Source organism: Lacerta agilis, chromosome 7, assembly GCF_009819535.1.
Source record: "Lacerta agilis isolate rLacAgi1 chromosome 7, rLacAgi1.pri, whole genome shotgun sequence".
NCBI lineage: Eukaryota > Metazoa > Chordata > Lepidosauria > Squamata > Lacertidae > Lacerta > Lacerta agilis.
The window spans coordinates 60,290,074-60,317,805 of NC_046318.1; the positions used below are offsets into that span (position 1 = coordinate 60,290,074).

The 27,732-nt window shown below is 39.9% G+C and overlaps 1 protein-coding gene across 2 annotated transcripts in view; it reads right to left on the minus strand.

Moving 5' to 3' along the window:
- Positions 1-27,732, minus strand: part of MMP16 (matrix metallopeptidase 16) — a 159,376-nt gene that overhangs the window by 43,571 nt on the left and 88,073 nt on the right. For both annotated transcript variants that reach the window (XM_033155517.1, XM_033155516.1), the window contains 3 exons: positions 25,429-25,733; positions 12,639-12,800; positions 8,663-8,877 (listed from right to left, as the gene is read on the minus strand). In XM_033155517.1, the coding sequence (XP_033011408.1) occupies positions 8,663-8,877; positions 12,639-12,800; positions 25,429-25,733 (682 nt within the window). The remainder of the gene's footprint in view (positions 1-8,662; positions 8,878-12,638; positions 12,801-25,428; positions 25,734-27,732) is intronic.

The following is a 27,732-nucleotide window of genomic DNA, read 5'->3' on the forward strand; positions in this document are numbered from 1 at the left end:
ACTCTAATAAATTATTTTTCATTCAAAAGTCCTCTCCCATCTTTGAATGAGCATGATTAATTAACATAAATACGGATAATACCTCTACAGCTGAACGTATTATAGTGTTATACTATTTTGAGAAATATGTACATGCCCATATGTATTATTCAGATGTAAATACAACTGAAACTAGAGAAGTGTTCCCAAGGGAGTGAAAGCAACGCCATTAAAGATGCTGTTCTGAAGGAATTGTCTGAAGCTTGCAATATTTCCAAATGCAACAAGACAAGCCCAACAACTAAATGAAGACTAACAGTGGTCAAAGGCCATTATGTGCTTCGCTCCCTTCCAGCCCACAAAAATAAAAACAAAACAGCATCACATGTTGCACAGAAAATAGTGTTAGCTAAAACTCAAAATTACAGTGGAATCCCGGGTTACGCACAAGATCCGTTCCGGGTCGCCGTGCGTAACGCGGTCGTGCATAATTCGAACGCACGTTAAAAAACCCGAAAAACCAGAAGTCGCACAACTTGAGCACTTCTGCGCATGCACGAAGTGCGCAGAAGCCTTCTGTGCATCCAGTGGCCGCGCGTGCGCTCCGGAAAACACTTCTGGGGGTGGGAGTGCGTATCCTGAACGTACACAACACGGAGCATATGCAACATGAGGTATGACTGTAAATGCAACTGTGAGCAAGGGCAAATTATGCAGAATTAATTATACCATATTAAGAAGCAGAAGTTAACATGGACACTAGTCACATCCACACCATGCTCTGAAAGCATATGGTTCCCCCCCCCAAAAAAAATCCTGGGAACTGTAGTTTGTTAAGGATCCTGGAAATTGTAGCCCTGTGGGTGGTGAATTACAGTTCCCATGATTCTTCTTTTTTAGCAGGGGAGCCCATGTGCTTTCATTGCATGGTGTGGGTGTGATTTATGGTAAGACAAGGAATACAAGGAATAAATCAATTTGGGAAGGAGTGGGATTTCAAGAGATTTTGAAATGTGCAATAAGGAATGGTAAGATGTAACTCATTTTCTAGTGTAGGCACTGAGGAAACTCTTACAGAACCCAATCTTCTTGAAAGTAAATGGTCTCCAAAATTACAGAGTAAGGAATGGATGCCTACTGTTTATCGAGATATTCAATAAAGGAATGGAGTTAGTGATTTTTCAGAGTGGGAGCAAAATTTCTTGAGCTTCAGTGTCAGTGGCAGCAGCGGTTCTGCGTCTTTTTATTGGTTTGTTGAAGGGGTAGGATAGGACTGCTGCCTTAGTGTCAGGGAACATCTTCTCTGCAGCCGCTAGCTACCATTTTCTCCACCAGAATGATGTCGCTTTGTACCACAGCATTTGTGGAAATAGTAGTGGTTGCTAGGAGGTGTTGCCACCCCCACCCCACCCCCCCACCCCAAAAGCTCCTGGAACAGAGCTTTTGTACAGAGTAAAGTTATGTTGCTGCCACTACCAGAGAAAACAGCAAAATATAATAGGTTGTCAATTTCTGCTGCTGCCAAGGGAAAGCCTACTGAATCTTAATTATTATTATTATTGCTGCTTCCGAAAAAAGAACGTTCCCACCACAGTTTTGCAAAAAATAAATAAAAATCATTTTCCTTGAATGTTGAGCAGAAAGTTCTCCGTTGAGAACTTTACTTCAGACCTTATTCCTGGTGGTCTCTGGGGTTGTCTTTCAGATTCTCCAACTCCCTGTGTGATTGGGTTGAACCACTCAATAAGAAGCAGCCTAATATCATGGCTGTAAATTCAGCTTCTGAATCAACCACAATGGCTTCCTCTCTAATCAATGTGTTTAGTATGAGGGTCTAATATATTGAGTGGAAAAGCCAAGAGAACAAGGGTGTAAAAAACCCTGAAGTGTTACTGTTACTTACACTTACTAGAGTGCTTCCAGAGGCAATTCCAATTGCTTCTCAAAATGTCTACCTAAATTAGTTGAAAGGCTATCGTTTTGTAGTAACAAGAAAATTTAATTAAGCCTTGTGCTTGACATGCTCTTGCAATTATTCCCCTTGGTTCCATTATAATGTATTGTTAATACTACAAGATAACACTTGTTTGTGGTAAAAAAAAAACCTGAAGAAATGTCTCAGTGTAATTTTAGATTATTCCTCGCTGTGAATATTTGTAATTATTTTTGTCAATTATGCACTATTTTTGTTCTCCCGCCAACAGAATATTTTTAATCAGTTCATGCAGTGAACAGATTTGAAAGCAACCTTTCCCCTAGGCCCCTTAAACAAGCTGATTCCTAAGAATATAGAATATTTTCTATGAGATCTACATTTGATCTATACTAAGAGCGATTTTGTTTGACTAATTACACAGACCTTTGGGGATGCAGAAGCACCACCTTCGAATAAAACATCAGCTAACCTTTTGATCTGTGCTAGACATGTGTCTATGCATGTAGCCACTGTTAAAGGAATCAAAATTTATTTCTGTGAAGCTGTCTATTATTTCTATTAATATCTGAATCGCCTTTCACATGAGTCTCAATGCGATCTGGAAACGTAGCATAAAAACAACTGACAACAAAACTAGGTTTAAGATACAAAATCTTTGTGTAACAAAAATATCTCCAGTTTCAAAAGCAAATAGTAGATACCTGTTGTATCTCATGATTAAGGGACTGGGAACCAGGTGCAGGGTGAAAATCTCTCAGCACAGTCCCTCAAATTTCCACATCCTACTGAACTTTGCCTTGTCTCTCTATTGCCTTAATCATGGTTAATGCTAACCAGAATTTCACCCCAAACTAGGAACTGTCATCTGTAGCCATTTTTAATCACTGCTTTCAAATCCCATGCATATTCCCACCTCGGTTATCTTCCACTGATCTATCAGCAGGGTCAGCACTAACTCTCCCTCTGACATTGTCCTCTAACCCCATCAAGCAGCTGGTACAATTTCCAAAATTCTACTCCAGAAGAGCAGCAGGGCTCTAGAAATAGTGGTACGTCTTGAACGGTTGAGACCATCTCTGCTTTAAGGGGAAATCCCTGGTGCCTTTGGTGTTGTATGGAGTCCATCATTTCAACAGTGGATGCAACTGGGCTGCAAACGAACTCCAGATGTGTTTCAGTGCAGTCCTTCCTGGATTTTTTTGCAACTGTACTGATGCCACAAACTGACTCCACGTGAAAAGAAAGCTTCTCACAACACGCAACTCCAGTCTTTTTTTTTGGGGGGGGGGGGTGTCGCACTGGCAATATGCATTAGCAGTGGAAGGGATGATTACAATGAATCCTCCCAAGAACAGAGGCAGTCTAGCTATCCATTGTGGAGCTAGAAAGTGGGGATAATTTCCAAGGTAATATTTGGCTGTTGAAGACAACACTGGGCCAAATTCCCAAGGAAACCTCCTTGCCCTGTTCGTCCAGGCAGCTAAGGAGATGATCAGGTGCTCAAGATATCAGGCAGATATCTTGAGATATCAAGATGATCAGGTGCTCAAGATATCAGGCAGTCTGAGGGGAGCAGGTGAGGGGGGGGGAGCTTTAACAAAATAAACCATGGTTTGATAATCTGTGGGACAATTTGTTATTTGTTTTTGTGAAACTATATATAACAACTATAACTATATTATTAGGGTATGTTATTTAATTTTCATGGCTGCATTAGATGAGTGCCCTGTGAAAGTCCAGCTGATTCTATTTCACTTTTGCGTTCATTATTCTAAAAAAAAGGTTACTAATTGTTTCTTTCAATCGCTCAAAAGTAAAACCTGCTTACGTGTGAGTTCTGTGCAATTTTGACCTTCTCTCTAACTGCCACACAGTTCAGCAGTAAAATGAACTGCTCCACTTCCAAAGTTTTTATTTTAATAACATACTTCTGTAGAAATTTCGCAGGTTGCTATTGACAGGCCAGACATTCACAGAGTCAAGCAATCACAAGACAGCTATATTAACAATCTTAAAGAGGTATGGAATACATAAATACCTATCACTTTAGAAACAATAATTATAAAATACTGGTGCTGTTCCTTCCCTCCTCAATGCCACTTTATCCTCCATTCTTAATCTTTAATTTCCTATCCCCAAGTCCCTTTATAGTGAAATTACTAATCTGCTAATGAGAAACAGCATATTCATCAAAACCAATTAATGTCATATTTCACTTGTTTGCAGTGATACCTTCTCTCTCCCTTCAGTTTAATAGGGCTGTTGCTGTTAATGCTCAATCTAAAATGGAATTTTAATTACATGCACAGAGTTTCATATGAAAGATAGTGCAGACTAAACTAATGGGCAGAGGTGACGACAGCTACCACTTCACCGCAATAAAGTCAAATTTAGCCTGTCTTATGCTGCAGGAAAAAAAGACGTTGCAATGTTTCTTGACAGCTGCAGTGATAGAAAACATATTTTGCTTGAATTGCTGAAGAAGCACATGTTAATTCTTCACAAAACAGCCAAAGAATACTCTTTATGGGGAAAATAAAGCAGAACTCTATAGACAAGCCAGTGTGCACATTAGGTTTAATCTGCTAGGAGCCCTGTGGCTGTCTGCATTCAATGTGAGTCCTACTCAGAGTAGACCCATTGAAAATAATGAGCAAAACTAACTTAGTTCTATTAATTTCAATGGGTCTACTTTGAGTAAAACTTAAGTGACTACAATGCCTGGTTTCAAAATCCCACTCAGCCATGGAACTTATTGGTATTGGAGCAAGCCATTGTTTCTCAGTTAAATCACTTCACAAAGTAAAATGGAAAACCACCAAAAGCGCATTGAAATAAGGATGAGATACAAATGAACAGTACTCAAAGAGGGAAGCAAGGGGACAGAGATGATTTTGAAGTTGGGGGGGGGGGAAGGAAGTGGGTAGCCTAGCCTAGATACAATTAAATCCACCCAAAAATAAAATGTATAGCATCCCACCCCAATCCAAGCAAGGAGCCACTGACCTGCTCTCCTGCATAATCCACATATAATGACCAAGCACCATCCTTCTCTAGGATAATTTGGAACACTCTTGATTTCATGCCAAACCACTTAGAAGTTAGACTACAGTCAAGCATTTAACATTTTGTTAAATATATAAAAACAAATGCATAGTACAGTGGTACCTCAGGTTAAGAACTTAATTCGTTTTGGAGGTTTGTTCTTAACCTGAAACTGTTCTTAACCTGAGGTACCACTTTAGCTAATAGGGCCTCCCGCTGCCACCGCGCCACCACTGTGCGATTTCTGTTCTCATCCTGAAGCAAAATTCTTAATCCGAGGTACTATTTCTGGGTTAGCAGAGTCTGTAACCTGAAGCATCTGTAACCTGAAGCATCTGTAACCTGTACCTGTAACAGTGGTACCTCAGGTTACATACTCTTCAGGTTACATACTCCGCTAACCCAGAAATAACGCTTCAGGTTAAGAACTTTGCTTCAGGATAAGAACAGAAATCGTGCTCTGGCAGTGCAGCAGGAGGCCCCATTAGCTAAAGTGGTGCTTCAGGTTAAGAACAGTTTCACGTTAAGAACAGACCTCCAGAACGAATTAAGTTCTTAACCCGAGGTACCACTGTACTACTTTGAACTTATGTTGGATATAAAGATGGTTGAATTGTACATAACAACTGAACAGACACAAAAAGACAACTATGGGTGATATTCAGTTTTACTTTCAGTAGAACCACTGAAATTAATGGACCTGACTAAGTTAGGACCATCAATTTCAATAGGTCTGAATACCCCCCCCCCGAGTTGTGCATTATGACCATTTATCAGGTAACTGAATACCATACAGTATTTTAAATCAATGGTATCAGTTTATTGTTCTTTCTTCCTATCTATCTCAACCATTTACATACTGCTTCACACCTCAGTCTGTAAGCCAGGTGTGGGGAATCTTTAGCTCACCCCATGGCCATGCTTGGTGGGGCTGGTGGGAGTTGTAATTCAGCAACAACTGGTCCAACGGTTCCTCACACCTGCTCTAAGTAAGATAGGGTAAGGTTTAAAAAGTTACTCCGCCCCCCCCAAAAAAAATCAGTTATCCATAAGATCAGAGAACATACTTAAAATGCCTGTTGAAATTACAAATAAAACTTTCCATTAGGTGCTGCACATTCAAGAGTGGTGAGCCCTCTCTGATCTCAACAGGGGTTCCATAGAGTTGGGCCCAGAGTACAGAACACATGACTCTTGGTGGATACAAGCCATACATCTGGGCCATGAAGGATCCTCTGAAGATCTCAGTGACGGATTGGGGATATAAGGAGTCAGGCACTTAAAGTATGCTGGACCCAAGATGTTAAGAGTCTTGTAAATAAATAGAAGAACCTTGAACTTGCCTTGGTACCATATCAGCAGCTTCTGCAAGCTTTTATGTGTGGAGCCCACCAACAGTCCAACTGCAGCATCTTGAAGGAGCTTCTTGCCCAGGACCAGGAGTACCCACACATAGAGCACATTGAAATAACAGAGTCTTAAGGTAACCAATCCATGAATCACCATGGCCAGCTGTAGTTGGCATACTAGGCATAGCTGTCAAAATACTATCTGGAATCTGAAACTGTGGTTACCTGAAATCAGAGGCAAAAGCTTTCAAACTCCTTTTTGTGGCTATGGCAGAGGAGATAAATGGGAGGAATAAATGTGCTGTGCCTCAACACCCTCATGAAAAACTATCCCTTATGTATGCATCTGTGCAGAAAAAAGGACGTTGCAATAATTCACTGCATACAATGTATAATAAATTCACCATTTTAAGGTAAATTTGCATGAACCCTTCCCAGACAGAAAGTTCCATTGAATTAAATGGGGCTTACTTCTTAGTAGACCTGTATACCATTATCAGTCAAATGAAACTAGTCTGCCTTAATAACTACTGTTATTATTTTATAATTAAAAGATAGAACCTGGATAGAAATTACAATTGATCTCTTTGTCTAAAGTCACAGGCTTAGGCAAGGAATAAGATTAGTATTAGTGATGCACTGAATAATTTAGCTGTGTGTAAAACAAATTAGGGCATGTTCCTTTGTTCATAAGATGGATGGTGCAACAAAGAGGTAGGTATTTTAATATCCTGCTTAATGTCAACTTAGAAAATGAGATTCTTCCTTAACCTTTCCGTTTCATTCACAAAGATGGATGGCCACAAGGCCCTACAAAGAAAAGCACACAAACGTTTGAGGAGATGATTCAAAGAGTTGGGGCATCTCTTAGAAGTGGGAATCAAAGACGTCACAATATTAAAAAAGGAAAATATGCTCTTTATGCTTTCAACTGAATACTTGAAATGAAATTATATAGAATCACCTACCTACAAGTTATCTATTTTGTGAAAAGGAGTAACCACAGGAAGCCATGACGTACATTCTGTTAAGTGGCACTATTATGTAATGCTTAGTTACCTAAAGCATTTCAATTTAATCAGCTCCAAAATGCTTTAACTCTTGAGATGTTTTCACTGAAACTGCATTCAACCTTTGCGTTGAAGATACTGGTCTTCCATGACCAGTTCCCATGACACATTTACAATGAGTCCAATTACATATTATGCAAAATGGCAGAATCACATGGGTTGAATCACCATTGGCTGTGGATTATGGCGGAAAGTACCCATGCAAGTCCACCAATCCACTTGATGTATAATACTAAACACTGCCAATGTAAAGTTACTTCTATGGAGAAGTAGCAACCAACCCTCCAAGGGGTGGCATTGAATTGGTATTGAGAACAGAATTTCAGTCAGTAGGAAAAAGACAAACATTCATACATCTGATCCTTTCTTTCTTCTTTCTTTTGTTCACACAAAGTCTCTTCCCATACTTCCTGGAGTATATCAACATTCATTGTAGAAAAGAGGTTACCAACCTTTTTAGGTAGGTGGGCACATTGGGATTTTTCAGCTAAATAATATAGATTATGTTCCTGCACTTAATATGGAGAATTTGCAGAACACTATCCCTCAGAAAACTCATTGAACGTACTGAATGATACATTTTGGCAACATCACAGGATGGTGTGCCAGATCAATATTCTTTTCCAGTAATGTTGTTTGTTGTGTTTGAATCATTAGTGAAATCTTAGCTCCACCACACCTGCCCCAAAGGCTTTCCAGTCCACAGGATGTCACCATATGGATGCATCTCCAAACAATATGACAACTGAACCAACCAAAGAGCAGCAACAGCACAAAAAGCCCACAACACCTGTGAATGGCCTCTTATAACACAGGCTTCCACTAAAAAAAAACGTATCAAGGCAACCACAGCACAATGACAAACAGCCTTTATAAAGGGACTGATCTAATTATAAAGTTAAATTACAGGGTTCTTGTAAAGAAAACACAATAACAGCAATGAGCCTGGAAGTGGCTAAGTTCCCAACAAAATCATCCCTATTAGCTTCTATTCATGACTTGAATTATGCCTTTTTATCTCTGCACAGCATTCAGCATTTACTTACCATTAAATTTTGAAGCATTGCAACTTTCTGCTGACATTAATTCATTCCCCAAAATAGAAGACTCCAGCCTTTCCTCTGTTAGACATTTAAGCCATTCAGGTGTTTATTTTCTAGTTTCTTTCTTGAACTTTAGAACAGCAGGAAAGCTCAGGAGTAGAGGCATGATGAATGAGAGCCGGTTTTTGAAAAGGCAGAAATGTTGTCACTTAATCTAACAATAAAAGAGTGGCCTCCTACCTTGAAAACAAACATTTCCCGACGAAGGATGGCTAGAGTGTTAAAATTTCCATCGCAGATGTTGGGCTTGGCTCCAGGGTAAGAAGGCTTGTCTCCTGTGGGTGGCCGTGGAGGTTTAGGCCTGTCATTCTTCCGTGGATCTGCTGGAGGGACAGAACGATGTGGGGGCACTGTTGGCAGAGGTCTTGTTGGTGGCGGGAGTTTGTCAGGTGGCCCTTGGGGGAAAAAATGATACTAGCAGATTAACATCTAGGAGACAGCACACTGCTCAGCTGATGATGCCATGAGCTGAATTGCATAGGAGCTGCAGAATAAACTCACATGAAACAAGCAAATTTGCACAGAAAATCTGGCGAATAAAGGGAGCAGATATCTCAACAGTGGATTGCTTGGTTTCCCTTAAAACTATGGTGTGGCTGAGTTCCACAGCCTTTATCGCCAATCCTACCAATTATTTGGGATGGAAATGTTCAAACAGTAATCTGCAGTTAAAGCTTAAGTTAATTAATCACACTTGAGTAGCTGATTAGAGCTTGCAGCCCGCCCTATAACTTTTTCCGTTTTTCTTTTTAAAAAAATGATTGCTAAACTTCTTAGCAGCAGAGATAAGTCTTAATACATGGTAGCAAAAAAATGTCTGCTGCCAGTGTATTTCCTTCTTTACTCTAAATTGGGAAATGGACAAATTGGAATTAGTTGCTAGCTTCAAGGCCAGACTACTCACACTGAATTAATTAGATCTAATCAACTTTGCATAATTCCGGTCATGCTGAATGTGCATAATTTGGGTTACTGAATTTTTGCTATTTTGATTTGCTGTAAGTTACCAGTAGCTCTAGCTATTTTATACTGTCTTGTTCACTGAAGCCAAATCATACTTAGGGCAACCACTACTCTCCCTGGACAAGAAGTTCTCAAAGAAGAACCTGTGTATAACTGATTCTGAACAGCTGGTGCATGGTTAAAATTGGGATCTAATGTCTAGTCATCACAAATAGCTGAGGAGGCAAACTTGTGTTTCGACTGCATCATTCTAGAATGCAGGTTTCACTGAACATCCGTTTCCTCTGCCAAGGAAGCCATCACTGTGGTTTCCAAAAGTATGCATGGTGTGAAATAAGTGGAGATATGCATTTCTCTTCCTCTCTAAGAACACTACAATTTGCGGTCATCCACTGAAATTGACTGGCAGTAGATTCAGGGAAGACAAAAACAAAGTTCTCTTCATGCAAAATGTCATTAGGTTGTGGAATCTCCCACCACAAGGTATTTGCCATGGACAATAACCTGTGGGTTAGAGCAGGTGTGGAGAATCTTTCGCTCTCCAGACATAGCTGAGCTAAAACGTCAATCACCACTGACCATTGGCGATGTTTGCTGGGGTTGATGAGAGGGCAATATCTGGAGGGCCAAAGGTTCCCCACACCTGGATTGGAGGATTTCATTTGACAGGTCCATGGATAATCCTTTAATTGTCCTGGTGAAATGAAGCCACCAGGTTAGGAGTGTCGGTTGCTAGAAGGCACTTAATAGTTATGGTGTCATGCCATGGAGTTGGGAACCAAAGGTGGTTTACTGTTTTAAACCACTAAAACAAATACAAAATATAAAACGAAGAGTGACAAGAGCCAATGGTATGTGATCCTTGGCCTGGGCTTCCTTACTTCTGCTGGTCAGGGATGCTGGGAGTTCTAGCCCATCTTAAGTCCACTCTGGGTATGACATAGTTGAACACACCCTAAATACTTATTGACAAAACCTCCATAACAGCTATCCACAGCTTCTTACCTAAGGAAACCAATGAACCAGTGAACAAGATTTAATCTAAATAGTAAAACAAAGGCCATTGTTGATTTTATCACAGTGGCAGTCGAATCAGGTATCTTCCAGGAGACAATATCTGGTTGGAAAATGCTAAAACCGAACTAAAGTTTCCATGTGCTATTTGCTAGTGATGTCATGTTTAACTTCCCATGGGCACTAAAACTCTTCAAAGTACAGCTTACAGCTGCTAGATACTGGTATTTAGTATGAAGGCAAAATAACCTTGTCTGGCCCTTCTGTCTAGACTCATGAGGTCATAGAAAACATCTTCTGCTTAACCACACAGGAGAAACCCAACCATTTAATTTCCTCTGTGTAACAGCCTGGATATGATAACACATATGCAATAGAGTGACATCTACCATGCTGCTCCTATATTATCTTATATCAATGCACCCAATGCTCTGCACCCAGTTCAACAGTGCATATAGGAGCAAGAGAATACTCTTCTCTGCCTGAAGCAGCTTGCAAACTAAAACACACACACACACATCTCAGAAAAGAAAGTAAAGGAGAGAGAAAGGGGAAGGAACAGCAAACATTATGGTGCAAATAAAAGTCTTAAACAGAAGTTTAAATCAAACTTTGAAATACAAGAAGTCACAATGAATAAATGAACAGAAATCAAAGATGTCAGAAGGCAAATAAAAAAATGTAGTGCTGACCCTACACCATTTTGGTACCTGGAGTGGGGGGGAGTGCAAACCCAAATAATGCGTCCATCCCCATCCCCTCTAATGATATGTGTTTGCTGAATTTATCTCTGCATGGATCTAAATTTCATGCAGAATATTCAAAATCCTTTGGGCAAAACTCAACCCTGAAAAGGGTTGTTGGGGTGATTTACTACCTTATCAGTGGTATCAGCTCAGAATAAATATCTTTAGGGGGATGATCTGTCATTTATAGTACTTAATGGACAGATGAGCTCAATTTGCCTGGTGTGAAAGGAAAAGGAAAATTATGATGAACTTCTGTAAGGATATATTGGAATGAGTCAAGAGAGGAGCTCAGTTGGTAGAGCATGGCTCTCTTAAGCTTGGGGTCGTGGGTTAGAGCCCCATGGGTTTGAAATATTCTTGCACAGCAGGGGGTTGGACTAGACAATCCTCACAGTCCCTTCCAAATCCACAATTCTGTGATTCTGTGAGTCAAGTGCAAGCAAGTGAAGCAATCAAATGGAAAGGATGGCTGGAGTGAAGAAGGTCCAGGAGATAAAAAACAAATGAAGACTGAGCCAATGGTTTGTCCTGGAGGAAGTCAGCTTGCTATGTTTCTAAGATGACTAGAGCAGATATAAGCAATAAGATAGAAGAAAGAGGAAAGAGAAGGGCAAAGGAAAGAGGAAATATTAATATTTTAAGAAAAATCTAGGTTCGCCTTGAATAAAAAATATTTGTACTACTTGGTTAAATATTTAAGAACATTGTTCCTGTTAAGTGTGGATTTCAGTTCAACTTGTGAACAGTATCTAAAACCATGGTGGTTTGGCAAAAGCCCTTGGCTTTATCTCAACACAGAATCAAAATCCCTTCAAGGAAATGGATACAAACAACAAGAACAAATAGTTATTGTAGTTTGCGTGTTCATATTTATTCAGTTGTAAGCACAACCCTCAAGCTACAAAGTCTGACTCGAAATTGTATGGTAATTCCCAGAAATGTTTAAGAGACCTCTACCCCTCCTTTTAAAGTTCTAAACATGCTCTAATACAGGGGTCAGCAAACTTTTTCAGCAGGGGGCCAGTCCACTGTCTCTTGGACCTTGTGGGGGGCCGGACTATATTTTGGAGAGAGAAAAATGAATGAATTCCTATGCCCCACAAATAACCCAGAGATGCATTTTAAATAAAAGGACACATTCTACTCATGTAAAAACACGCTGATTCCCACACCGTCTGCGGGCCGGATTTAGAAGGCGATTGGGCCAGATCCGGCCCCTGGGCCTTAGTTTGCCTACCCATACATGGAGTTTTTAAACAAGTGGGTTGCCCCATTCACTTCAATGAAGGGAACACAAGGAGTGCATAAGCAGGTGTGCAACCTTCAATGGATGCATAGTGTGCACAACACTGTAGCAGCAGTGTAAATATCTGAAAGTGACGCATCCCCATTAGAATTTTTTAAATATTTTAAAGAAATAACCAGCATACCATATATCTTTTGGATTCCCTGCAAATCATCATTAGGTAGTTTGAAGTTGTCGGTTTCCATGTACTGGTAAAATGGAGCCATGATGGCAGTAGGGTCATTTGAATGCTCCAGACCTAAAGCATGTCCCAGTTCATGAACTGCAACTAGAAACAAATCGTTCCCTGGAGGAAAAGAAGAAAGGAAGAGGAAAGTTTTAAAACTGCCTTATCAATACATTCACTGTATTTGACACAAAGCACTTCTTGAATGACTTCAAATCATTTCGCCTACAGTTTACACATGACCACCCCACACTTCCTCAGGCTCCTGCTTTATGAGTCAACAGCTCCCAAAGGAATCTTAAGTATGCTCTTCTTCTGTGTGATTGACTTGCGTGCGGCTGACTATACGTGTGATGCTGGGAAATAAATAATAATAATTTGATTCAAACCTGGAAAAGGCGGGAAAGAGCTGGAGAGTCATCTTAGTTCACAAGGAGCCCCTCCCCGGAGCCCAAACATGACAGCAGTGAGGGAGGATGAAACCCCAAAGAGACAAGACACAGTGGGGTTTTGTTTTGGCTATTCAGTCTTCCCACCTAGCTGTGAATGCATGAATCCTCCAGCCAGCCCTAGAGCAGCAATTCTAATTGTGGATATTTATGGATACAGTATTTTTGGTCTGGATTGGAGAGATTGTGGCAGGGAGGGAGCTTAAAGGGTGTTCAGAGGGTGCTCCCCACCCATGCAATTTTCACTTATTTGTGCTAGGCCCCAGAACATAACCCCCATGTAAGTGGGGGGGGGACCTATACTGAAAAATGAAATGAAAGTGAAAAATAATAATAATGATTTCCACAACTATATTTTTGAGTTTTTTTAAACATCTGGGAGCAAACTTTTCATGGTAAGCACATGGTGAAAAGTAGATTTGCTTGCCTTCATGAAGCTGCACATTTCATAACAAAGGCTATAGTAAGTAGTAACAATTCATCATGTATATGAATGCAAGCTCATTTGCCAATTATTATCATTTATTAAGTCTGGATACTGCCCTTCATATGAAGATCACAGGGGATCTCATTTTGTAAAAATACAAAATGAGAACACAAAACACATAATAAAAACAAGAACAAAAGCAAACCAAAAACCACCTTCCCACAACACATTTAAAAGGACAGAATGTTAATCAGCAAAAGGCTTGGTTACAGAGAAACATTTTCACCAGTGCCGAAAGAGAAGTAATGAAGGGACCAGATGAGCCTTGCCCCAAATATCCCAAATTGGAGAAGTGCTGAATAATGACATATTACCATGTTAAGTTTCAGCAACCCCAGAACTAGACTCTGCAATACGATTGGGGGACTTACGGTATTTTCAAAGCACAAGTTTCACAAATGAGTGTACCAATATATGTTTCAAATGATGCTTTCAAGATCCCGGGCAGCTGAAGTAGTGGTATGTGGTGATAGTTGTATTAAAAAAAAAATGTTTTGTTTTATGAATCATTCCCACGAAGCACCATTTTATCAGAGTTCAAGGTCGCTCTTCTGAGTTATGCCTTAGAGCATAGGGGGACAGACTAAATTAACTGAGTGTTCACAATGATGAGAAAGTCAGTCAAGGGGAATTTCAATAGAAATTGAATTGACACTTCCTTGCTTGGATTTAGCTGGTTTGTTTCCTCCCGGAGCATTGTCTCAGAGCTATCCCATTGTCTAAATGAATATACACAATGGGCTTATATGTGAGCCAAGTTTATTCTACCTTACTGTTGTCCTGTCTACCTGTAAAGCCCTGTGAAGCTAAATGACTCAGTCTTTTATTTACTTTATTTATAGCATTAATTTCTGGACAAAATCCCCTCAAGGTGGAAAATGATGATATAAACATAAAATTGCATTGCATTCAAAGCTTTGTAATAATAATGGTACCACTAATGCAAAGGGGTATAGTTTAACGTACACACAGCCAGCACCTTGCTGAAGCTAAGCAGTACAGGATCTGGTTTGTGCCTGTATGGATGACAACAGCAACAAACGTAAGGTTCTGCACTTAGGCAGGGAGAACTACTGGCAAGGACCAGCTGCACAAATATAAGTACTGGCTTGCCACAAGTACATGTGAAAAGGATCTAGGGGTCTTAGTGGGCCACAAGCTGAATATGAGTCAACAGTGTGATGCAGTAGCAAAAAAAGCTAATGTTATTCTAGGCTGCAACAACAGAAGTATAATGTCCACATTGGAAGGCATTGCAGGGTATTGGACTAGATGAGTCCCTTCCAACTCTACAATTCTATGATTCTATGAACCTGGAAACCATAGACATACCACCTTAGATCCATGAGAGAAGAAAAGCAAAATATAAATTAAAGAAAGAAAGAAAGGTCAAGAGCAGTTCTTTCAACTGGCCCTGGAAACACACTAGTATAAGGCCAATGGGCACATAATTGATTTAAAGTGTTCAGACCTCTTAGCCCCAACAAGCACTCAAACAGCCACATTGTGCCAATGCGGTTGATTCTAAATAAGACATAATTTTATTCTATCTTTATGTTGACCATTATTACAACACTGGATGTTTGAAGGCATTCGGAAAACCTGATAAACCACAAACAAACAGCAAAAATAAATCCTAGTTTCCAGTAACAAGCAAATGGTATTCCTCCTGTAACTACCTTAACCCACTGACTTCCTTTGTAGGCAGTTAGGCAAATTTACATTCCATTCATTCATTTCATTTATATACCGCTTACCATCCAAAGCATCTTGGACAGGTTTACAATAACTAAATACACAAGTGTGTTTAAAGATATATATGTACACAGACAGTCCACAATAAAGCTATGTCAAATAAATTAATCTAACATTTAACAAAATACATAAAGAATATCCGTGTCTATAAGAATAATATAAATATAATCAGAGCACTACAAGGCAGTATAATATAAAATTTCAAACATCACAACATAGATACAATCATTCATCCAAGCTCACATTACCACTACAAGCATTCACTACCTCAACCAATACCTATGTCAACCACGTACACATGAAGCACTCATACTCAACAATATGACAACCCCCATAACAAAGGGTCACTGCCAAGGATTCGTATAAAATGAATGCCTAATAGCTGAGACACTGATATACACATGCCCCACCCCTGCTGGACTAATAGTCCTCTCCCATCTCTCATCTGAGAAGGGCCCAAATCTATATCAGAGCTGGATCTCACACTTGAGGGAACAAAACTATTTTGATCCACTCACTCCCAACTACAGTATAGTATCACAAGATACCCAATACTGCAGAACTTAAACACCTAAAACACTTGGGTGTTTTTTTGTGTTTTTTTGCATTCTGTCATATTATATTTTGTACCACTGAAAGTTCGGGCACTTTCAGAAGTCAAAATGCTATAAACGTTTAAAAGAAGAAGAAGAAGATACAATTCAGTTTGCATACTTTGTGATTCTTGGATCTAATTCACACAAGCAGTCATACTATGCATGGAAATCCACCCGTTGCCCTGAAATCGAGTTGTGCTGTTATATGTGTTCTCACTGCCTATGTTGCACTGATCATTCCAGTTACCTGCCTCTGTGAGGCGCTTAGTGCTCCACAGAGCAGCCAAGTATAATTCATGGGTTGCCCACCCCAAATCCCATGGAATAAAAACAAATGTATACATGTTCAAGCCAATGTGGAAATAATAGTTTGCCTATGACAAATTTAGACAAAGGTTTTCTAATCAAGGTGGGGGATGACTAGACAGGTTGAGGGAGCTCTTGGCTAATCCATAGAGCTATTCGTTTCTAATTAGCACTGTGGAGGAAATGCCCTGAACTGTCTGTATTAAACATAAATGTAGCATATAAGTTTGGGGGTTATGGGGTTAACTTGTACATGAAGTTACTCTATCATTAAGGGCAATGATTGGGCAAAAATGTAATGAGGAAGACACATTTGTTATTGATATAGTGAGAACAGGATACCTTTTTTCAAAACACAGCTAATAATCTATCACTTGAAAGTGGGTGTTTACACAAACTGTATATGACAAGCAATGTTTCTGTGCAGGCCAGGTGCTATTGAGATGAATGAAAACTTGTGCAGGATCAATGCTTGATCAATTCCACCCTAACTCACCAGCTTACTTGCATCATTGCCGTATCAGATACCAAGAATGTGAATGTTGCACTTTCAAGCATCTCTGCCTGAAGTCTTCTCTCTTGCTGTGTCTCAATGCCACATGTGATATATCTACAGTTGAGACACTTGGTTCCCCCAGGGGATTCATCTCTGAGATTCCGCTGGTGCAGGTTCCTGCAGCACAGCTTGGGTCCAGTGTGTCAGCTGAGCTGGCAGCAATGTGAAATTTACTAGAAGCTGATTATCTGCAGTTCAACAGAGGTTGAGATTTTTTTCATAAATTTCTCCTGGCTGCTAGCACACCATCAAAAATGAAAAAATAAAATAAATGACTGAGCTCAGCCTGTATAGATTTGAAGTATGTTTAATATAAACCCTGTGTTTCTATAATACTCAGAAATTAGTGAGCTCTTTTAAAAGACAATTAATTAATATTACTCTATGGGATTTAAGTCACTTTTCAAATCAGGGAGACTGATGAAAAGAGGCCATGGGTGGACATAAATGTGAAAATGTATGCACAAAATGCCAATATTGCAGCTTAATAAGCATGACAGTTTTCTTCAAGTTTCTAAGAGTTAAAGCAGATGATCTGCAAGTTCCCCATATTATGTAAAATAATGCATAAATCACAAGCTTGCAAAAAAGTAAAAGGCATGCTCCTTCCCTGAAACTCAGATAATTAACCCTGATTTTATTCTGCTGCTGAGAGAGACACACTGCGTGTTAAAAATGAAATGATGTACATTTAGAACACATAATATTTGTGGTAATCTATAAAAGAGGTTGTCTCTGTAAGAAACCATTTGTCCCTCAGCTAAGAATGTGTGGGAATACCAGAGGAGAGAGGTGATTAGCTTTTAAGCTCTTCATCTTCTAAGCCATTTTGACAATGAACAGAAATTGCCCTTCCTCAGGATGTTTACAAGGACTTGCCTCTAGTAAAATGTACTGAACTGTAGCCTTCCTAGCTGTCTTCACATCCCTAATGTTGATTCATTCAATCTAATTTAATCCTTGATTAAATCAGATTAGCTAGATTTGGCGATTTGCTAAGCAATTGGGTTAAACTAGATGAAGTACATCTCTATAAGTCTCTAGGAGGGACACTTTCTATACTGAGATAAAATGACAGCCAAAGGAGGGTAATAACTCTGAAATGAACATACCTCCTGATTTAAGGAACTCTGTTTACTAGGGGCATTGCATGATAACAATTATTATAACCATTCCATTTTTATATAATGTGTGTGTGTGTTGTTCTGGCTCCCATCCAAAACCAGTCAATTTTTTGTAGTTAAGTAAAAAAAAAGTAAAATTTTATTACACCCATTTAATGGTACAAACTCAGCAGCTAGGAAAGAACTGAATTTAATCCAGGTGCTCTTACAAGGCAGAGGAATAGCAACATACGTCCGGTCAAAGAACAAAGGAGAAGATTTGAGAGTCCAAAATTAGCAACAGGAGTTGCAAGACTACATGGGAGCTGTGATGTTGATTCAATAAGTTTCCCTGCTTACCTGGCAAGTTTTGAAGCAGAGGTGTAGAAAGTTCAGCTCTTGTGAAAAACCCTGCCCCTGTGAGCATTCTTGTCCCAGAGAAAGGTTCTTTTTTGAGGGAAGCGAGTCTCCTCCCTTCTCTTGATGGACCACCTCTCCTTGGGAGAGATTGCTAGAAGTGCCTCCTCTTCAAAACTCTCCTCTCCAGTCACAGCAGGCTGCATCCATGAGCACCCTTGGGTGCAGGGGCAGGGGCAGTCCCATGTCTACCACCTCATCAGGTCTGGGTGCACCTGGGGGCAGGGAGCACTAAATCACGTGGGCTCTGCTACATAGCCTCATACTCCAACTTCTCCTTCTGAGTCCCTCACTTTCAGGTACCTCCCATTCCTGATCAGATACCAAGGCATTTTGTACATCAAAAGAAAATAATGCTCTGTCATTTACCTCTTGTATTTTATATTCTTATTCCTAGATTTGTTGTTTAAAGTATGATTGAAAAATTATCCTTAATTGTGATATATTATGGAAATGTCTGCTCTTCTTTGGTCTGAACACACATTTAGTTTTTTATGTACAGTGGTACCTTCATTTTCAAATGTAATCCACTCCAGAAGACCGTTCAACTTCCAAAACATTCGAAAACCGAGGCGCAAAAGTGGTCTGAAGAAAAATGAAAACAAACAAATGTACACACAGCAGAAGCCATTTGACTTCTGATGAGTGTTCAAAAATGGAAGCATTTACTTCCAGGTTTTCGGCGTTCGGAAACTGAAACGTTTGACTTCTGAGACGTTCAAAAACTGAGGTACCACTGAATTTCTGTTTGTATGGGTATGCATGTTTGCACAAGACAGATAGGAATACTTGGCCGGGATTCTTTCAACATACAAGTTTATATTCTTTATTTATATAAACATTTTAATGCAAAAAGCAGCTACCTGAAAACAAATTATAGTATAACTGAATCACATCATCAGCCCTTGTTTTTAGAGCTAACCAGTACACACACAAAGAATGAAAAGGAGGGGAGAAAACAAAAAGGGAATAACATGAATGAGAAAAAAGAGAAGAGAAATAAGTTTGTGACATGCAAAGTATTTTTTTAAAAAACAAAACAAAACAGAAGCACAGAACAGAAGCACAGCAGAATGACGAGGCGATCAGTACATGAAGGTAGAGTGGCCCTGTGTCCTGTGTTACAGAGAACAAGTCCTCTGTTTCAAAGGCTATAGGAGGACAACAGGCTTTGAAGGCAATTTCAAGACAGCTTCTGTTTGAAGGGCTGCCTGGGCCAAGTCTGGTTTAATGATAAAGAACCACAAGAAGGAAGATAAGGGACCTTGAAGTTGCCCATCAGCTGTTATCACCTGGGCAGCATACTGAACAGGTGCCCAGTCCACTATGCTGAGGGATACTGTATTTCTAATTAAATTAATGTGTGTGTATGTGTGTAGCTATCATAATCCAGCATATGCAAATTTTATGCCAATATCTGGCCACTTTTTCTGTCTCATTTCAATGTTTGAAAGTAAGACCAGCATAAGTGGGGTGGGGTGGGGTGGGAGGAGGTGAGTTTCCTTATCTCCACATAGATATCATAACACTGCTTGATAACATATGGGTAGGGGTGATATGTCATCTGAGCAATTTAAAAGCTTGTTCTCTAATATTAATGCCCAAGAATTTTAGAAGTACTGGAGACCAGATAGAAGGTCGTCTTTCACCATCTAAAGCCTGTCCCCCATCAGGCTTTCATATCAGAGATATCTTTAATCAAAGTAGGATGATGCAATAATTTATACAGCTAGGACATGGATACTTTGAAATAAGGAAGCCTATTCTTGCTACCATCTCTTAATAGTTCAGCCGGCAAAGCATGAGACTCTTAATCTCAGGGTCATTGGTTTGAGCCCCATGTTGGGCAAAAGATTCCTGCATCGCAGGAGGTTGGACTGGATGTCCCTTGCGCTTCCTTCCAACTCTATAATTATGTGATTCAAAGCCTGTAAGACAAAAGCAGATAACCTCCATCCTGTGGCCTTCGTTATACCCAGCATGACTCCATTGGAGCCTTCAAAGCTGTTTCCCCAAAATCATACCCTGTCCCATGCCTGACAAAATATTTCATGTCAGGGATGAAGCAGGTGGAAACACAGTTACCAAGGAATGATCAGAACCCTTAAGGAGCTTGGTGCAGGACCCTTGTTGTCTGTGCTGACACCCAGCAACCTGCGGGGATCATCTGTGCTATAGAATTCCCCACTGGGAACTTCAAAACTGCCATTTGCAGCAAGAGGGAAGTGGTCACTGGCATCAATGGGCATGTCCCTCCTGATGCAATTAGCTGCTTCAGGAGGGATTGCAGACTCGGGGTGCGGGACGACGACACAAAGGTTTAAATTAAAAAATCACTTACACTGCAGTCCCAAGCATGCATGCTCCACCACAGGTGGTTGCCATGTAAAGCTACAAACAGACACATATGGCACCGAGCCAAGGAATGCATGTAACATAGTATGTAGTTTAGAGGATGAGTCCCACCTCTCCAGAATGCCCAGGAGAAGTGAGGGCTCAGCGAACAAGGATCCGCTTAAACTCTCAGAAGGCCCATGATCTGAGAACTTCCACAGCTTACAGTCCTGACTTAGGCTCACTCCATTTTCTTTTGCAAGTGTTGTAAGAATTTTCTGTAATAGCTAGAAACATAAGGAAGTGCTACCTCAATACAACGTTCAAGTTGCTTCTTTTGGATGGTGTTTTGTTTTCCTCACAAAACTTTATTGCCCTTGTTGTTTGGGAATTAACACAAATGCTTTCAGATCAGGAGTAACTCCGGCAAGATTTATGAAAGCAGCAGCACCAATATATTAAGGTTTTACTGAGCACTCCAAGAAGTTGTTCGTCTCTTTTGAGAAACACAAAATTCAAATTGCCTTCATTAGCAGAGCAATATAGTGTGGAAAATGAGCCTGGTACTTTTCAAGGGGGTTGGCGATTTGCATTTTTGCTAAATAATCAAGCTGTTGCATTCTCCCAGCCTCTTGTAGGACAGAGGAACATGCAAAGAACAATCACTCAACCAGCTAATCCTCTTGACGCTCTGGAGTTCAATTTCATTTTTAAACAAACTGTCACTGAAGTTCTCGGCTGTTTTATAAGATATTTTAAATGACAGCAGACCATATAAGGACTGTACTCACAGAAACCACCATTTATGCCAGGAGCTGGGGCTGGGGAATCTAACTTGGAAGAATACCTTATACCTTTAATCTAGTTACATATTTTGCTCCACTGTGACTTTCGGATGTCTAAGACAGTGTCTTCACAAAGGGACCTTGCCTGGGGATTTTTGTACCTCAACTCAAAAGGTTAAGTGTATTTTTAATTATTTTAATTATAATAATTTTAATTATTTAATTATTTCAATTAGTTGCTTTGAGAATTTTTATAATCTTAATTCTGTTGAATTGTGATTTCCCCCCCTGTAGCTTCAGTGACATTTCTTTAGTGAAAAATTTAACTAATAACTAAAAAGTTACAGTAGCCATTACTGATTTAGTACCCGATGGAAGTAAACTGGAGTATGACTGGAGAGGCTAGGAGGAGGTGGTGGGGAAAGCCCTGTTTTGCTAACAGAATTCTGCATTCAGCTCATATGTTTGGGCCTAATTCTGTGAAACTCCCTCCCATTTGAGTTCAGACAGAACCCCTCCCTGTTGAACCTTTTCCAGCAGGCATTTTAAGTAAGTTTTCAGATTTAACTTCGCGTACACAGCTAAGGGAGCAATTCAATTTAGCACTAAGGAGATCACTCCCTTAGCATAAACATTTCTGCTCGTCTGATGGAATGATCTCCTCTTTCCTCCCTCCTGTATGTTTTGATCAGGAAGTTCTCTCAAAACTTTCACTTGAGCCATTTTTCTTTTTCTGGGGGGGGGACCCTATTGTACTTGGAAAAGTCTTGTGTGGGCTTCTGCTAGCAGGACTAGTTAGTTGGAATATAAATTGTTGGTGTATACATTGTTGAAGGGGAGGCAAGTGGATGGAAGTACAAGCAGTGATAGTTGACAGGTGTGCTGTGCCAGCTTACATTTCCTCTTTGTATAACTTTCTGTAGCAGTTTGGACAAATTCCTGCTGGTCTGAATACAATTCAAAAGCACTATAATATACTGTACAGGTTAATATCCAGCAATTTGAGTTTGTTATTGAATTATTATAGTGTTCTGCACTAATGGCCACACACACACACCATCATCATCACCATCTTGTTTGATAACCTACAAAGTAGATTATTTCCTCTTGCCTATGAAACACATTCTGAATATGCTTCCAGGCATCACGTTGTATAAAAGGGACATTGGGGCAACACTCTGTGACGTGATGATGACCCAATAATGCCTCAAGTGACATTCATGCCTTATGCTGAGAACTGCTGCACCAGGAAATAACTACTTCAGAAGAGGAGAGTACTGATCATTTGTGATGTTGAGCTAGCACAACGACGATGCCATCCTCAGTGGTGCAGACACTGCAACTATACTCCACCAATCACAAAGGTTTAGAATTTGGCAATGAGCGCCGCAACCCCAGAGTCGGGACACGACTGGACCTAATGGTCAGGGGTCCCCTTTACCTTTATCTACAAACATCAGTGGAAATTTCACATATCCTAGTATCATGACTTACTGCTAGACAAGCTGTGGTAACAGTGGCTTGGCAAGATGAAGCAGCACAGCTGCAGCCACTCTAATATCTTGCTGTTGCTTCCCCCCCTTGAAAGTGCAACTTTTCCTTGCATCAGTAACGCTTCAGAAGCCTAGAGATACAGTAAACAGTGCCTCCCTCAGCACAGCTGCAGTAATCAGCCATGCCCCTTGCACCAGCTTGAAAACCCATAATTTTGATCCAAGACGCTTTGGCTTTAACACCAACTCCTACATTGCAGGACCCACAACAAAGGAAAAAGAATCAATTCCAAAACCATTTGTAAATTTGATCTTTAGTGAGCAGATCAAAGGAAATGCACTGCAGTGGGTATCTGGCGTGTTTCTCCAGTTAGGTCTTTAATTAAAATTCCATCCCATAGCATAGCATCTTCTTCTTCTTCTTCTTTGCTATTGAGGTTCCTGGATTACCAAATGCTTCCTCTGATGCAGAGGTGAGATTTAAAGCTCTAAGTACACAGTAAACCATGAGCAGCAAAGTTCATTTTGCTGTCAAGGGGATAGGATTTCATCTGACATAAGTGAGATTGCAATAGGTTTCTGTGATAGTTAAGATCAATAAACTGCTGTCTTATTGAGCCTGCCATGCTGAAAAAAAAATGCACCATTTGGATGTGTTACTATGCTGGACTCATCCTAGGTAGTATTAGATTAAATCCTTGTTACAGATATTTAAATGCAAACATTGTTCAATAAATGGCTGAGTCCGGGGGGGGGGGGGGGGGGGTGGATCCCTGAAAAAGAAAAGGGGGGAAAAGTATCCACAGTTACCCCAAACCAATCAATAAACCTCAAGATACATTTTGTGTGCTCATAAAGCCTTAATTACCACTTCTAGCCTTTTCTTCTTGAAGGACCTTTTAATTTGAGTTCAGAATATAGCTCCTTCCTTTTACAGACATCACAAAGCTTTCCCTAACCATCTCAGATAACTATTCTGCCTTAAAAACCACATTGTTTGAACCAGACATCATGCAGCAAGCAAATCCATTTAATCTGCAGTGCAATCCTACAATGAGGCTACTCTGAAGTAAAAACCACTGGGTTCAATGGGATTTGTTCCCAGATAAGTGACTATAGAATTGCAGCCTAAATCATCTAATTAACCACCAGCTTTAATCTAATTACCTATTTTAACCAAAGGAACAATACTTGCAGCGTGAATTTCCAATAGCCCCCATCCTCACATGTTATTCTGTGCAAACCTTTATTATTATGTGGTTCCACTTTCCGATTATCTCTTTTGATGGTAGCAAAAGAGTACTGAAAAATCCTTGGAGATTAAAAATATATATATTTATAATAAGGATTAAATAAACACATCTGTGTTTGCTTTTGTTATGAACCAGTATGATTCACCTCACCTGCAACCTCCAACCAAATTTATACATAGTGAAGTAGTGAGTAGACATATTTCTCAATTTTCTAGAGCTAATTAGATATTTATTTTTGGTGTCCATACAGATGCAGCAGGCAAGATTCCAGCTACTGAATCCCTATATAGGACTCTGCAAATCCCTATAAATACTGGGAGGGGGGTGGGGATAAAAGACCATGGTATTTCAAGAATGGGTAAAGAAGATGGGCAGGGGTCCCTTCTTGGTTGTGCAAACATTTGGCAGACCAAGAGTTAATACAGTTAATGCCAGAGAGTAATTGAGTTTGGATAGCTATAAAATCAGGAGATATTCCTTCACCATGTACACATGGGGTGTCACAGATGTTATTGCTAGGGTTGTCATTTTTCAATACGGACAATAAATTGTGGCAAAGTTTTAAAAAGTTGCATCTGGTTTTCAGCATCGTAATATATCACCAGCTAAACATCATGATGTACTGATATATCATGATGTCTGAAATAAGGATGGAGCTATGTAGAGGCATTGGATGGCTTCACGGTTTCCCCCACATAGTGATTTTTGCATAGCGCTCTCTCTCTCTCTCTCTCTCTCTCACACACACACACACACACCATGATTCACAATATATTGCCAGGTCCAAAATTATGAAACCGATATCACAGTATGGACTTCAAATCAGCATTGGACATTGTATCAATATATCCCTCAGCCCTAGTATCTGTTCACGCACCAAAAGTTACAATATATGCTATTAGCTTTAAAAAAAATATATTCCCAGACAAAACATTAACCAGGAGATAAATCTTTATATCATTATATAGCATATAGTATGTTCAAAATAAAGCCAAGCTCATCGTCTCTGTGAGATAGGAAATTGTGTGACAGGAGATTCCTAGCGTTCCTTTTGCAAAGTAAAATCCAATTGCCAGCCACATTACCGACACTGAAATGCAGCCATGGTGGCTGTTGGGTGCCACCTTTAGGTATGCAATCAACCTTCGGTTCTGTATGTACATAATGTACTAGAGATAGAAATGGAGGCTGTTTAAATATAACTGGGTTCTTACCATCATGATTAGGGTTTCCCAAAGTCCATGGCTCATCTGAATCAAAATGAGTATCTCCCCCAATTCCTGGCCCGGGAAAGTAAGCGTGAGCCAAAAATCCTCCCTCCCCATCAAAGGGAGAGCTGTCTCCATGAAAACCTGATGCAAAAATGATTGTAATATCCACGTCCCTCTTGCCATTCTCTAGTTCAATGTAAGGAACTTCCTCAAACGTCAGAGGGGTTACATTCTGCCACACGTCAAAGGCACGGCGAATAGCTTTGCGGGTTTCAGCGTCTCCTACTTTCGGAGTGACGTTCTTTATGCTGCAAACAAACAAAGGTAATGTCCTTATTAGTGACACTGCTCACTTCTGCTTCAAAAGCAATGAATTGTTTTTGACACAGTCCGTGCTGGGGGAGGGAAAACATTCTTAAGGGGAAAGAGTCAGCATTAATAATACTTAACATTAGCATAGTTCAAAGCACTACACATACATATCCTAGTTAAATATACTCACATGCATTGAATAGCTGTAGCCATACATAAGGTTAAGTCAGGATTATTACCTCCAATATTGCAGATGAGCTGATTGAGAGTGTGAAAGGCTTGCCTAAGGCCATCTTTTGAGTTCATGGCAGAGGCAAAAGTTTGAACCAGGGGCCTCCTTAGTCATGCTCAGTCTCTTAGTCACTCTGTTACACAGTGCTCAAGCATTATTAGTAAGTGACTGTTACGTCAGATCTCATTTTGGGTTAGTTATCTGATCAGCAGCAGCTCAAGTTCTCTCCTCCCCGACTGGTTAAAAATAAACATCTCTCACAAAAACTTATTTGACAAGACAAGAACTGTCTGTTTTCATATTAGATAATAATTACAATTATTTAGTCAAATGGCGGCACTTCATTCTGATCAAACAGATGCAAATTATATCTTATTATTGGTTATACAGTAATTAACAACAGGATAACAGGCTAGGCACCCACCCAAGAAGCACTACACAAAGCATGATAATTAACAGGTACTTTTTAAGGACAGTGAAGCTATTGATTCAATTCTTGATAACTCAAGTATACAACTATCTCTAATAAAATACAACTGTCAACACCAGTTGTGACTGCGGCACTGCTCCCAATGCCACATTGGCAAAAGAAACATCCAAACAGAGGAAGAACTCGATGCTAGTATACAGAGGAAGAACTCGATAATAGTCCAATTGGAGAAAATGCAACAGGGCCCATGACTGGAAGGGGGCCAGAGTCTGGTTTAAGAAAGAAAGAAAGAAAGAAAGAAAGAAAGAAAGAAAGAAAGAAAGAAAGAAAATCTTTAGACCCTTCTGGAAAGAATGCTTCCAAGCAAAATGTGCAGGTAATTTTCTAAGCAATTTCTGTGAAATATGCCAGCCTACCTGCTCCCACCTTCCAATCATTTTAGCCGAAGACTGAAGTCAGAGATGTGATTGACAAGTGGGTTGTTTGGACACCAGGCTATAAGAATGCCTGAGGTGTGAAGGAGCTGTTGTTAGTCTTTAAGTTACCACAAGAGTCAGACTTATTTTGTGGTCCTGTATTTCTTGGGCTTCATTTTGGGAGAAGGCCCCCCCCCCAACCACCTTAATCTGGCCTTGTGTAGTGCATGGAGAGGAGCTATCACATTACATTTCCTGTTGCATGGTGGGTGGGTGTGACCACAAGCCTCAAATTACTCAGTCAAACATGAAGGAGGGATGTTCCTGGGACTCGCATGCCACCAGGCTAACATGGGAACACAGCCAGAGAGTCACACAGAAGGCATCTATATCTTTCACCCTAACATGCTCCCTTGGTTGGTTTTTCTTTTTCTTTCCCCCCCCCAAATTAATATTTTTATAATAATATTTTCCCCACCCCCAAGTATGTAACAAATATATATGGAACAAAGGCTTCAAAATGAATATTCTAAAAATATTTCAAAAGGAAACATTCCAGAGCGCAAACATGTTATGTAACAGTTATATAAATTTCCTCCAAATGTGATGCTTTGTCAGAGCAGAAAATTTTCATGAATAAAATCTTGGATGATTCATTGATGCAATGTTATAAATCATGCCAGATTATAAGGCACTGCATATCTCCAAAAAGTGCATATAGAGCTCTCATGTTTACATATTTTTTTTTAAAAAAAAATTAACCCTGTTATGTTTTACATAGCCCATTCATAGTCACTGAAAGATCAGGGATTAATTAAGACTATTAGAACATAAAATGGCAAGTAGGGAGTTGATACCCCTGAAAGCACATAAAATTCAGTGCACAGAAGCAAAATCAAATTGGGAGAACTGAATAT